At 41.3% G+C, this 13,423-nt stretch overlaps 1 protein-coding gene across 10 annotated transcripts in view; it reads left to right on the forward strand.

Annotated features, from left to right (window-relative positions):
* Window positions 1-13,423, forward strand: part of usp45 (ubiquitin specific peptidase 45) — a 132,273-nt gene that overhangs the window by 11,217 nt on the left and 107,633 nt on the right. For all 10 annotated transcript variants that reach the window (XR_007262177.1, XM_048597507.1, XM_048597506.1 and 7 more), the window contains exon 5: window positions 4,630-4,727. Coding sequence is in view for 9 of the 10 variants with exons in the window: in XM_048597507.1 (XP_048453464.1) it covers window positions 4,630-4,727 (98 nt within the window). In the remaining variant the exon portion in view is untranslated. The remainder of the gene's footprint in view (window positions 1-4,629; window positions 4,728-13,423) is intronic.

Below are 13,423 nucleotides of genomic sequence, written 5' to 3' on the forward strand. Positions count from 1 at the left end.
CAGAAGGGTCTAGGCCCGAAACGTCAGCCTCTCTGCTCCTATGATGCTGCTTGGCCTGCTGTGTTCATCCAGCCCTGCACCTTGTTGTCTCTTGAGTTGGAGGCAGAAGCAGGTTCGTTCAGAGAGAAGTTTGAAGCAGCAGATGCTGTTAATAACAGTCTCCAAAAACAGTTCATGCGCAGCTGAGTAGAAGTCCTTAGCTGCTTAGAAGAAAATCCTAGAAGCATAAAGCTGTGGCGGTGTCAGAATGGAAGGTATCTGCAAGATAGTTGAAGACATGTGTTCAATGAACCCATTATCAATAGTAGTAGTAATCACATGGAATACATGGACTAGCCATTTGGATACAGAACTGGCTCAAAGGTAGGAAACAGAATGTGGTGGTAGAGGATTGCTTTTCAGACAGGAGGCCTGTGACTAGCAGTGTGCCATAAAGATCAGTGCTGGGTCCACTGCTTTTCATCATTTAGGTAAATGATTTGGATGTGAACATGGGAAATATGGTTAGTGAGTTTGCAGATGACACCAAAATTGGTAGTGTAGTGGACAACCAAGAAAGTTACCTCAGAGTACAATGGGACTTTGGTCAGGTGGGCTGATGGGCCGAGGAGAGGCAGATGGAGTTTAATTTGGATAAATGTGAGATGCTGCATTTTGAAAAGGCAAATCATGGCAGAACTTATACACTTAATGGTAAGGTCCTGGGGAGTGTTGCCGAACAAAGAGACCTAGGGGTGCAGGTGCATAGTTCCTTGAAGGTAGACAGTATAGTGAAGAAGGCGTTTGGTATGCTTGCCTTTATTGGTTAGTGCATTCAGTACAGTAACTGGGAGATCATATTGCAACTGTACAGGATATTGGTCAGGGCAGTTTTGGAATACTGCATTCAATTTTGGTCTTCCTGCTATAGGAAGTATGTTGTGGAACTTGAAAGGGTTCAGAAAAGATTTACAAGGATGTTGCCAGGGTTAGAGAGTTTGAGCTATAGGGCGGGGGGGATAGGCTGGGGCTATTTTCCTGGAACATTGAAGCTTCAGGGGCTGACCTTATAGAAATTTATAAAATCATGAGGGGCATGGGTAGGCTCAGTAGCCAAGGTCTTTTCCCCAGGGTAGCAGAGTCCAAAACTAGAGGGCATAGATTTAAGGTCAGAGGGGAAAGATTCAAAAGGGACCTAAGGGACAATGTTTTCACGCAGAAGATGGTGCGTGAATGGAATGAGCTGCCAGAGGAAGTAGTGGAGGGAATTACTACATTTAAAAGGCATCTAGCTGGGTGTACGAATAGGAAGGGTTTAGAGAAATGTGGGCCAAATACTGGCAAATGGGACTAGATTAATTTAGGGTATCTGGTCGGCATGGATGAGTTGGACCGAAGGGTCTGTTTCCCTGCCGTACAGGTCCATGACACTGTAAGCTGAGTTAGCAACTTGTTTCAAGATCTCTAATCGAGCCATTAATTAAGAAAATAACATTGCAGAAAAACTTGTCAAAAAGGAAATAGATTATAGCAATGCAGGCTGAGCAAGCAGCTATAGCGTGAAGATAGGAGTGACCCTTTGCTGAGGTTTGAGTGTCTATAAGGTTATTGCTAAGGTAAAAGGGAGGAACAGTTTTTTCAGTATTTGAAATTAGTTTGTTCCAATAGTTCATGTTTAGTGTAACGTAGTTTGTATTTTCTCATGTAATTTTTTGTTTGTTAGAAGTGCATTGGCAGCCCCCAGTGAATTTGTTCAGTGATAGATTTTTTTTAACTGCAGAAATCAATCAAGCTAGGTCTTGGTCTGGGATCTGATTTGTACGGTATTACTATCAGTTGGGATAATAACAATTCTTTGAGTTGAAACCATTGGCCTTTCTGTGTTTACTTCACTGAATTTGGAATGATTTACTGTAAGTGATTATGACTCAACTTGAAAGGAAATTGGGTAACTATTTGAGAAGGGAGAATGCAAATTCAATTAATCTAAACAGTTCAATTTGAAGAACACCAGTAAAAAGAACGAAATAGTTTTCATAAACTGCCTAGTGCATTGGTTGTAAGGGATAGTTTAACTTATGAAGAATCAAAACCTGAAGTAGTGTCCTGCAATTGTATGTAAGTTTTCTAAAGTTTTTGCTTCTTAGGCTTTTTAGTTTAAGACTGTTTTCTTGTTTTCAGTTGTAAGCCAACTGAATGTTATGGATCCAAAAGTTGAAAACTGCAAATCTGAAACACAAGTAGAAAATGCTGGAATTACTCAGCAGGTCAGGCAGCATCTGTGCAAAGAGAAATAATGAACATTTCAGACTGTTGACTTTTCATCAGTACTAGGAAAAGTTAGAAATATAATTAATTGGTTTAAGTAAATGAAAATGGGAGGATGGGAATAATAAGAAAAGGGAAGTTCGGTAATGAAATAGTGATGTGGTGATATTTTCACTGGACTAGCAATCCAGGAATCCAGGTTAATTCCCTGAGGGTGTGTGTTTAAATCCCACGAAGGCAGATGTGATGAATGTTCGATTGAAAGAATAAATCTGGAATTTAAAAGAAAGTTGGTGTGTTGGTAACCCTAATCATTTGTCAGATCTTGTTCAACAATTTCCTGTAGAAACGGAAAACCTGTCATCATCACCTGGTTTGGCCTGCCTGTGACTCCAGGCTTGAAAGTACTGTGGTTGACTCTTCACTGCTCTATGAAATGGCCAAGTAAGCCATTCAGTTTGAGTATCATTAGGAATAGGCAACAAATGCTATCCTTGCCAATGACCCTCACATCCTATAAAGGGATTAAAAAATGGAAGACAGGAGAGTTTAAATGTGAACTTCAATGAAGCACTGCAGGAGACCATCTTCAGCCTCCCACTTGGTTTGAATGATGCTCAGTATAAGCTCAGGGAACAGGACCATACCTTTAAATTTGCTTTTCAACTTTCTGTACTCAACATCGAGTTCAGTAGTTTCAGACCGTAATCTGTGGCCCCATTTGTTCCATTTTTCTTCACATGGGGTGACACCATGGTTAGCACTGCTGCCTCACAGCGCCAGGAACCGAGCTCGATTCCAGCCTTGGATGATTGTCTGTGTGGAGTTTGCAGATTTTCCCTGTGTCTGCATGGATTTCTTCCAGGTGCTTCGGTTTCCTCCACAGACCAAAGGTGTACAGCATAGGTGGATCAGCCATGCTAAATTGGTCCGTTGTGTCTGGGGAAGTACAGGCCAGGTGGATTAACCATGGTTAATGCGGAGTTATGGTGATAGGGTTGGGGAGGGGATGTGTAAGTCTGGATAGGATGCTCTTCAGAGGGTCAATGCAGACTTGATGGGCCAAAAGGCCTCTATCTGCATTATGGGGATTCTGCAATGCTGTGTTTTCCTTTGAACTCCTTTTTCTTGTTTTTGCTTTCCAATGACAATGCTTTATCACTTTGCCAATCTCACCTCCTCCAGACACAGCTTTTCTTCCTTTACTTGTCTCATTACCATTCCTTTTGGTCTTGCACCACCAACCTTTGTGTCATTTAATTTCTCCTGTCTTATACCTCATCACAGACCTTCTGTTTTCTTCTTTTCAGCTATCCTTCCCCTTTTATTTGTTTAATAATTACTACATTTTGACATCTTTCAGTTCTGATGAAAATTCTGTTTTAGCTCACCTATTGCCTCAACTATCTCTTCCCTGACAATTTTGCCAGCATCTACTTCCTTGGTAAATGTAGATATGCAGTATTTGTGTACTATAGCCATGCCTTCTACCTCCATGTGTAAATACCCTATTTCTTTTTTACCCATAGATACATTTTGTATTCTCATTTTATTTCAGCTGTTGGATAATTCTCTCAACTGTCTTTGCTGCACCTTTTTTTTTTGCATTCTTCTCTGAACTTTATATTTTCAGCTTGGTTCCCACTTGTACTTGGCATTTGTCATATGCACCTTTTTGTTACTTCATCTAGCTCTCTATGTCTTTCATTATCCAGGGAATTCTGATTTTATTTGTCCTACCTTTCTCCCTTATGCCTCGACTTTGCTTAAATTATCTCCTTTTTCAAGGAAACAGATTGTTGAATTGCTGTTTGGCCTGTTAGTCTTGATTCCACCTTTCCTGGGCCAGATCTGTTTTCATACATTGAAATGGGCCATTCTCCAGTGAATTGTTTTTACTTTGGATTGATTATTGTTCTGTTCAAGTTGGCTAAAGAACTTTTATGATACTATGATCACTAACTCCTCAAAGTTTTTTGACTGACAGTTGATCCTTCTTGACCAAATTCATTGTCTGGAAAGAGATCCAGCAATGATTCCTTCCACATGGGAATGGAAACATACTGGTGTAGAAAATGGCTCTTCACACGTTTTCAGATTTCTTTCTCCCTGCACCCTATCTGCCAATAGTGTTATTATACCTATTAATATTAGATAAGTGCATATTAGTAATATGGTTTATATTAGGATAATTAAAGCGGCTCTTATAACTTCTGTATTACAGACCTAATGGAATAAGATGTGCTTAATTCATAATATGTTTCACCTATTGTGATTCTCTATATTAATGTCAATAAGAAATTAAGGTCTGTATTTTTAAAACAAATTTTGTGCATAATTTATCCTTTAGCATTGTTTCTTCTAAATCGCTTAATTTTGCAGGTGTTATGAGTGTGATGAGGAATTAAAATCATGCCATGAGAAGGTTCTTTCTCAGTTGCTGGATTTTCTGCAAAGACATGCTACTAAGACCCACTCAGGTAAAGCATTTTCATTTTATTATGACCTGTGAACTCTACTTGGGTATAGGAGTATAATAGGACTGAAATCCAATGACATAATTATATTTTATTACGGTGAAATGTGGAAAACAAATTCCACCTATCTAGAACATGATTCAGAAGTGAAATGAGTCATCGAGTATTTTCTTGATGAGAAAAAATACAGAAAGTTATACAGCACAAATTCAGATTTTAATTTGTTTATGAACTTCATCTGATTATATCTGTTCTCCAGTACAGTGGAACAGCCACCGCATTCTATCAATTTAGCACAAAATGTGCTTCAAATTTTAATAGGGCTACATGACCAAAATAGAATATTGTGACACTGTTTTACAACAGCATAAAAAACTGTTGTAAGTTGCTTAGTGAAGGGAAAGAATGTTTGCAGTTTTTTTTAATATTTGGTGAGTTAACTTTGTTTCTTAATGCATAATCCTACAACAGTCTTCCATATACATTTTTAAGGTGAGCCTAAGTTCGATCATGTTGTTTGAATGACTCGTGATGGACCTTCTAGTAATTTGACTGTTTCTGCATGAAAGTAGCTCAAGCTGACTTATGTTTTCATCTCCTTTTACTTAGTAAAATAAGCCTTTTACTTGTTATCTCCTAATAATACAAGCAAGTGCAGAAACTCACTATTGAAGACTGACTCGCAGCAATTTAAGTTCACTTTTTAAATATTGAAACCACTGATCCAATTTTGAAATATGGAAGCTGTACAGTGCTGAGTTCACTTGACGCCATTTATATGCAAGTGCATGAAATTATAACTTTAATATGTTCTCTTTTAGGCTGTAGATAGTTAGTTGCTGAGAGCTGTAAAAAATCAATACTTAAGGTTTGTGCTAGCCTGTACCTATAAAAGGTACCAGAGTAATATTTGTTATTGCAGAGGCCTTTTTTTTCCAAAAATGATGTGTTGTTACTGGTTCTCATGCAAATCTTGATACAAAGATTAATAATTAGAATATGGTGCTGGATGACCCCAAGGTGCTCTGGACTGTTTTCATGAATGTCAGAAGTATTGGTTTGGTACAAGGTGTGAGTGTCATTTAACACTTCGGCATGCCTCCTGACTCCATGTGTGAATCTTCTTTCCGATTCCTAATCGATCCTACTCCTTTTACAATTTATGCCTCTGTAGTAGAATTTGAGATTTCCCTCCCAACCTTTTCTTCATTATCCCTCTTCAGTTCTCTTCTTTGCTTATCCACCTCTCATTCTTGTGAGACCTCCATATTCAGCTTGGTTCTCAATTGCATATTCTACCTTGCACCTGTAATAAGTACAAATTTTCTTCCTTAACTTAATTTCTATCTCCTTTGTCATTTAGGGAATTCTGCTTGCCCTACCTTTTCATTTGAGGGAACATACGTTGACTCTGCCTAATCCATCTCGTTAAAGGTAATCCTTTTCCGAAGAAGGGTCCTAACCCGAAATGTCAACTTTCCTGCTCCTCTGATGCTGCCTGGCCTGCTGTGCTCCTCCAGCTCCACACTGTGTTATCTCTGACTCCAGCATCGGCAGTTCTTACTATCTCTGAGTGAGCCATTACTCAGCTCCTGTTTTTTTCCATTAACTTTTGATTTCAATCTATCTGGCTTAGTTTGTCCTTGCCCCATTGAAGTTAGCTTTCCTCCTGTTAATTATTCTTAATCTATATTGTTCATTTTCATTTTCCACAATCATCCAATATCTTATGATACCATGATCACTATCCTCTAAATGGACTGTCACTGACACTTGCTGTACATGTCTCATCTCATTCCCCATAACCAGTTCTAGCGGTGCCTTCTTTCTTGTTTGACTATATACTTACTGCTGGATGGAATTCTCCTGAACATAGTCTAAGAATGCTTGGTCCCTCACTACCCTTGACACTATCGTTATTCTAGTCTATATATTTGGGTAAAGAAAAGGCACCATACTAACAACTTTATGATGTTTGCACTGATCTATAATTTCATTTCTGATTTGTTCCTGTATATCCTTCCTACTTGTGTGTATTCTACAGATTCCGCTGAATGATGTAATTGTACCTCTTTTGTTCCTTAGCTCAAGCCAAATCAATTTTGCCCTTGAACCCTGTGGGACATAGCCTTTCTTCAGCACTGCATTCCTTACTTAAAAACGCCATGCCTCCTCTTTTACCTTTTCTAACTTTCTAAATACCTTGAAATCAGAGATATTAAACACCCATTCCTGCTTTACATTGAGCTAGGTCTTTGTTGTCGCCCAACGTCATAATCTCATAAGGTAAACTATGCCTGTAACCTGACCATTCTTATTAAATATACTAAATACATGCAGCATAATTTTGATTTGCCTTCATTACTTTTCTCTCTGACTCTGCCTCCACCTATTAACTTACTAGGCTCTATTCTTGTGTTATCTGCCTCTCTCAGTATTTTGTGTACCCTGATACTATGCTCCTCTGGCTCCCACACCTCTGCTGAGTTAATTTAAGCTCTCCCCAAAAGCAACAGCAAAAGATCCCACAAGGAACTACATTCTGGATCTGTTGATGTGCAACCATCCCAGCTTTTACAGGTGCCATCATCCACAAAGCCTATCTTGGTGTATAAGGATCCCTCCACCTTTGAAACTCTCCTACCAACACTATTCATCCAGGCACACAGTTCTTCACAACCTTGTTGAGAGAGGGCTAAGGAAATTCTAGTCTTTCTCATCTCTTCAGTATCAGCAATTTCTGAGCAGAAGTTAGTTTATCGGTTTAGTTTTGATTGCTGTCTTGTTCCCCATTCCCAGGACCACCACACATACATGGGACTGTCTGTGTTATTAGTAGTTAATCCATGCAATGATGTGTTGGGCACAGCAAGACAAAATAGGGAGAATTAAAATACTCTTGATAGTAGCTTGATCAAACTTTTACATACAAGGTGGAAACTGTACATTCCAACTGATCTAATATCGAAAATATTTTTATGCTATTTAAATAATTCACTTTGATTCCAAATAAATACAGATGAGGAATTAATTTTAGTTTGCTATAACAACTCAAATGTGAATTGTTTCTTAGTGAGATTATATTTAATTAAACCTAATAGTTTTGTTGTATTATGCAATTGTATATTGTATCAATGCTAGAGTCCCCGAGGACCATAGAGCTGTTCTTCCATTAGAGATGACCAGTTGTGGTGAGTTTAACCTGAGGGTCATCATGCCTCAGGCGAGGGGCAAGGTTGAGAAGGTGGGTCCTTCTTTGAGATCTCAGCTGGTGCAAGAATTGGACCTGTGCTGTTGGCATCACTCTCCACTGCAAAACAACCATCTAGCCAATTGAACTAACTGACATGCCCCTCATGCTGTGTACGTAGGCCAACTTAAACCCCAACTGGTAAACTGGAAAGTAACCCTAGCTGAAGACAAAGGGGAAGGAGAGTTAGTCAGAAAAGAGTGGCGCACTCTGTGTTAAAGAGTTTGGTCATTGTTTGTCCAGGGATGTAAGGTAAACTTAGCCACAGTTTCTTTCCTGTTTTGGGGAGTTAAGGGTTAGGGTTGCAAAGGAAGCATCCAAGAGGAGATGGCTGTTGAAGACATGGTCCATACAGCAGGAACCTCGTATGCGTGAACATGTCTGGTAGTATTTGCTTTGGATGGTATGGTCACAGTCATCAGCAAGTGTTGGATGCTAAGTCAGGATGGGACAGCATACAATTTTTTTTAGAGGCAATGTCAAGAGAAGTGAGGGTGCAGGTGGCCTTGATCAGAGGTGAATAGAAGGTCAGAAGTATTGGAAACTAAATAGTGATTGACTCAGTGTGGATGGGGGGAGTTGAATAAGTAGTGACATGGAGTGGATCAACTCTAATGGATGGAAGGGATTGAATGAAGATAAAGAATGGGCTAAATTTGGTGAGTTACAGCAGAGGAAGAAATAGAATCTCACCATCTTGAATCAAAGACAACTGCACAATTCTCCTTTGAGTTGGAAAAGACTATACCCAAAATGGATTTTGCTGGCGCCTCCTGCTGGACGAGGAAAGGGGTGGGGAAAAGGTTGGCAGCTCAATCAGACTATGGCATGATTAGAATGGCTCTGCAATCTTCCTGTAGGGACCCTGACTGTTGTGGATGGGAAGATTCACTGACATGCTTTAAGAATTCCAACCAATGTGCACTGTGTCCATGTAGTTTAAGTTAGGTTTGATCACAAAGAGCTGTCTTCGGAAGCCCCACAAGTTGGATCTTCCCATTGTTTGCATGATTATTGAGAAGGAAGCCACGCGGTAAGCACTGCTTGGGCATAATTGAGCAAGCTTGAAGAGCAAGGTCAAAGACAGACAGAACAATGGCATAGGTTGACGTTGCCATTCTTCTGCTTATCTTGCAGCTCAGGAGAAACCATTGGTGAAGGTTGGTGATGCAGCAGCAGCCATCAGTCACAGTCAAACCTGGAGAAGAGCAATAGCCAGGACAATGGGGGCAATGACATTAACCTCACACTTCATTTACAGGTTTTGATCTAGCTGTCTGCAACTTAGAGGCAATGCCAAAGGCAGCATAAATGTATCCAGGGGGTTACATTACATTACAAGAGATTCTCACTTTACTAAAAACACTCCTGTTTAGTTGCTTCCCCTTGGTTCCAGAGAATCAGGCAGTCAGGGCAGTGTCCTTGGCTACCTAACAAGTTTTTTAACAGGAACAAAGGTATAATCAGTTGCACCCACATAATGATTAGAGCACCATATCAACAATCAACAGTGTTCATCAATAGGAAAGAGTTCCACTCCCTGAATATACATTTGTAATCACACCAATCAAATACTATCGGTCTATGCATGATATCTGGGAAGCTACCATGATTGCTATGGCATGAAACACTCACAGGTGTCTGCATCTTCTAGTATCCTTTGTCACATACAAGACAGGCTACCTCCAGGCCTGGCTGATGACATCTGTCAGATGTCCTTAGCCTGATGCCAAGGAGGGGTATCAACCTGCAGATGGCTCCACAAGGGCCTTTGATGAGCAAACTATAGACACTGCTGTATGACTCAACAGAGTGTCCCACGTCATTGTGGGATGCTGCTCCTTCACAACCTCATTCAACGAAGTGTGGAGATGTCTTTGGAGACAAAGACATGGAGGAGTAAGATGCTCTTATGGATGAGGAAGGTGAAGGTGGGGATCCTGAGAAATGCCAGGAAGAGAAGGAAACAGGGCAATGGTCTGACAAGGCCAACTCCATCGCAACCTTACAACAATCCACTTCCAGTGCAATTGAGCTACTTGGACATGCTTGTTTAAATGTAATGTCCTTTGTATAGCAGCTGGCTAAAGGTCACTGTTTGCTCTGTGTAACATACCTAATTGACTCATTTTGTATGATCATTTTATATAAAGGCTACATTTTAAATTTTAATATGTTGGTATTGTGATTGCTTAGAAGTAAGAACGACATGTACACACCTAGCCCGCAACAACTGCAGCTGCACTACCCACAAACAGGGCCTACTGGAGGTAAGCAGAACTTTGGGCCTTGCCTCAAGGTAAGAGAGAACTTAATGGGGAATAATCATCTTGGAGAATGCTCCCCAGCTCTCTCCCATTCAGTCTAATGTTAATAGTCACCTTTTTCTCCACTCTATTCTGACAGTCCTGGATAATGTTGAGGCCAAGCAGAAATGGCAGCATAGTTGGGAGTGAATTGCCACATAGTCTTAAGTATTGACTCTGGACTCCATGAAGTCTCGTGGCATCAGGTCAAACATGGGCAAGGAAACCTGCTGATTACCATGTACCGTCTTCCCTCACCTGATGAATCAGTGCTCCTCCATGTTGAATGACACTTAGAGAAAGCACAGAGCATGCCAAGGATCAGAATGTACTCCAGGTGGGGGATTTCACTGTTCACAATTGAGAGTGGCTTGGCAGCAGCATTACTGGTTGTGCTGGTCACTTCCTAAAGGATACAGCTGGCGCAATGGAAAACATACTTGACCTCAACCTCACCTATTTGCTGCCACTGATGCATCTGTCCGTGACAGTCTCATTAAGAGTGACCGTCACAAAATCCTGCATTAGTATTAATAATACCTTATATTGTGTTATGTGGCACTATTACTGTGCTAAATGGGACAGACTTTGAACAGCTCTAGCAACTCAAGACTAAGCATCCTGAGGCAATTTTGGCATCAGAAGCAACAGAATTGTACTCCCAACACAATCTGCAATCTCATGGCCATGTACATGCACATTCTAACATTACATCAAGCCAGGCAATCAACCCTGGCTAATGAAAAGTGCAGGAGAGCTAACCTGCAACAGCATGAAATATGCCTAAAAATGAGGTGTCAACCTGGTAAAGCTACAACACAGGATTACTTGCATACCAAAGAGGATAAGCTGCAAGTGCTAGAGAGATCTAAGCATCCCACAACCAGTGGATCAGATCTAAGCAGTCTTTCCAACATCCAGTCACGAATGGTAGTAGATGATCAAATGATTCACGGAGGACGAGGCTCAAGAAATATCCCATCCTCAATGATAGAAGTGCCCAACACAAATGCAATAGATAAGACTGAAGCATTCACAACAATTTTTGTCCTCCAGAGGTCCCCAAAATCTCAGATGCCAATTTGATTCATTCAGCATGATATAAAGAAGTGGCTGGAGGCACAGGATATTTAAAGGTAGGCAACCGAGGGTGATGGCAGAAGGCTATTTATGTGACAGGAGGCTGGTGTCCAGTGGCGTATCACAAAGATTAAAGTTGGGTCCCTTAGAGTGTGTGTGTGTGTGTGTGAGAGAGAGTGTAAGATATAGATGAGGATTTAGGGGGAATGATATGCAAATTTCATCCACAAACTTGTGGATGACATGAAGATTGGCTGGGTGGTCAATAGTGAGGAAGAGGGCCTTCGGTTACAGGAAGATCTGGACAGTTTGGTCAGATGGACAGATCGGAGGCAGATGGAACTTAATGCTGAAGCACTTTGGAAAATGAACATTACAGGGGAGTACTCAATGAATGGCAGAACACAGGGTGGCACAGTGGCTCAGTGGTTAGCACTGCTGCCTCTCAGTGCCAGGAACCCAGGTTCGATTCCACCCTCAGGCGACTGTCTGTGGAGTTTGCATATTCTCCCTGTGTCTGCATGAGTTTCCTCCGGGTGCTCAGGTTTCCTCCCACAGTCCAAAGATGTGCAGTTTAAGTGGATTGGCCATGCTAAATTGCCCATAGTGTCCAGGGATGTGCAGCCTAGGTGGATTAGTCATGGGAAATGGAGGGTTACAGAGATAGGTGGTGGGTCTGGGTGGGATGCTGTTTGGAGGGTCGGTGTGGACTCAATGGGCTGAATGGCCTGCTTCCACGCTGTAGGGATTCTACGGACTAGGAAACTCTGAGAAACCGAGGGATCTTGGGGTACTTGTCCACAGATCCCCAAAGGTGGCAGGACAGATTATTAGGGTAGTTAAGGCACGTGGGCCGATTGCCTTTATCAGTTGTGCTATAGAGTATAAGAGCAGGGAGGTTATTTTGGACAGCTGGAGTGCAAGTACTGTGTGCAATTTTATTGTCACGCCATAGGACGGGTGTGATTGCACTGGAGGGGTGCAGAGGGGAATCACCAGGATGTTGCCTGGGTTTTGCATTTTAGATATGAAGAAAGGCTGGATAGACTTGGTTCTTTTATTTAAAATAGAGTAGACTGAGGGGAGAGCTGATTGAGGTGTAAATGATTGTGAGGGGCATGGATCAAGTGAAAAGGAACCAGCTGTTCCCCTTAGTTGAAGGGTCCGTAATGAGGCACCATACTTTTAAGATGAAAGGTAGGAGGTTTAGAGGGGATTTGAAGAGAAGGGTTTTCACCCACAGAGTAGTGGGAATCTGGAATGAACTGCCTTGGATTGTAGTAACGGTGAGAAACATGACCTTCAAAAGGTATGTGGATGAGCATTTGAAATCTCAAACTTCAAGACTGTGGGCCAAGCACTAGGAATTAGAATTAGTGTAGATAGATTAGTGCAGCCTTGAAGGCGCCAAAGGGCTTTTCTGTGTTGTATGATTCTATTGGATCAGAAATGGGGATATTCACCAGTGATTGCATAATGTTCTGCAACTCCTCAGATACTAAAGCAGTCTATGTCCAAATGCAGCAAGATGTGGACAATATCCAGGCAGGGGCAGAAAAATCGCAAGTAACATTTGCAACACACAAGCAATGAGCATCTCCTATAAGAGACAATCTAACCATCACCCATTGATATTCAGTGGTGTTTCTATCACTGAAATCCCCACTATCAATATCTTGGATGTTTACCATTGAACAGAAGCTTAACAGGACTCCCTGTATAAACAAGTGGCTACAAGAACAGGTCAGAGGCTAGTAATATTGCAGCAATAATTCACCTCCTGATTCCCCAAAGTCTGTTCACCATCTACAAGGCAGAAGTCAGGAATGTGATAGAATATTCTCCACTTGCCTGGATGAATGCAGTTCCAACAACATCATCCAAGACACAGCAGCCTGCTTGATTGGCACCACATCCACAAGCATCCACTCCCTCCACTGCCAACACTTGGGCAGCATGCTGTGCAGAAATTGGCTAATGTTTCCTAGACAGCACCTTCCAAACCCATGGCCACTTGCATTTAGAAGGACAAGGACAGCAGATACATGGGAATACCATTACCT

This window comes from Rhincodon typus, chromosome 5, assembly GCF_021869965.1.
Source record: "Rhincodon typus isolate 14 chromosome 5, sRhiTyp1.1, whole genome shotgun sequence".
Classification (NCBI taxonomy): Eukaryota; Metazoa; Chordata; class Chondrichthyes; order Orectolobiformes; family Rhincodontidae; genus Rhincodon; species Rhincodon typus.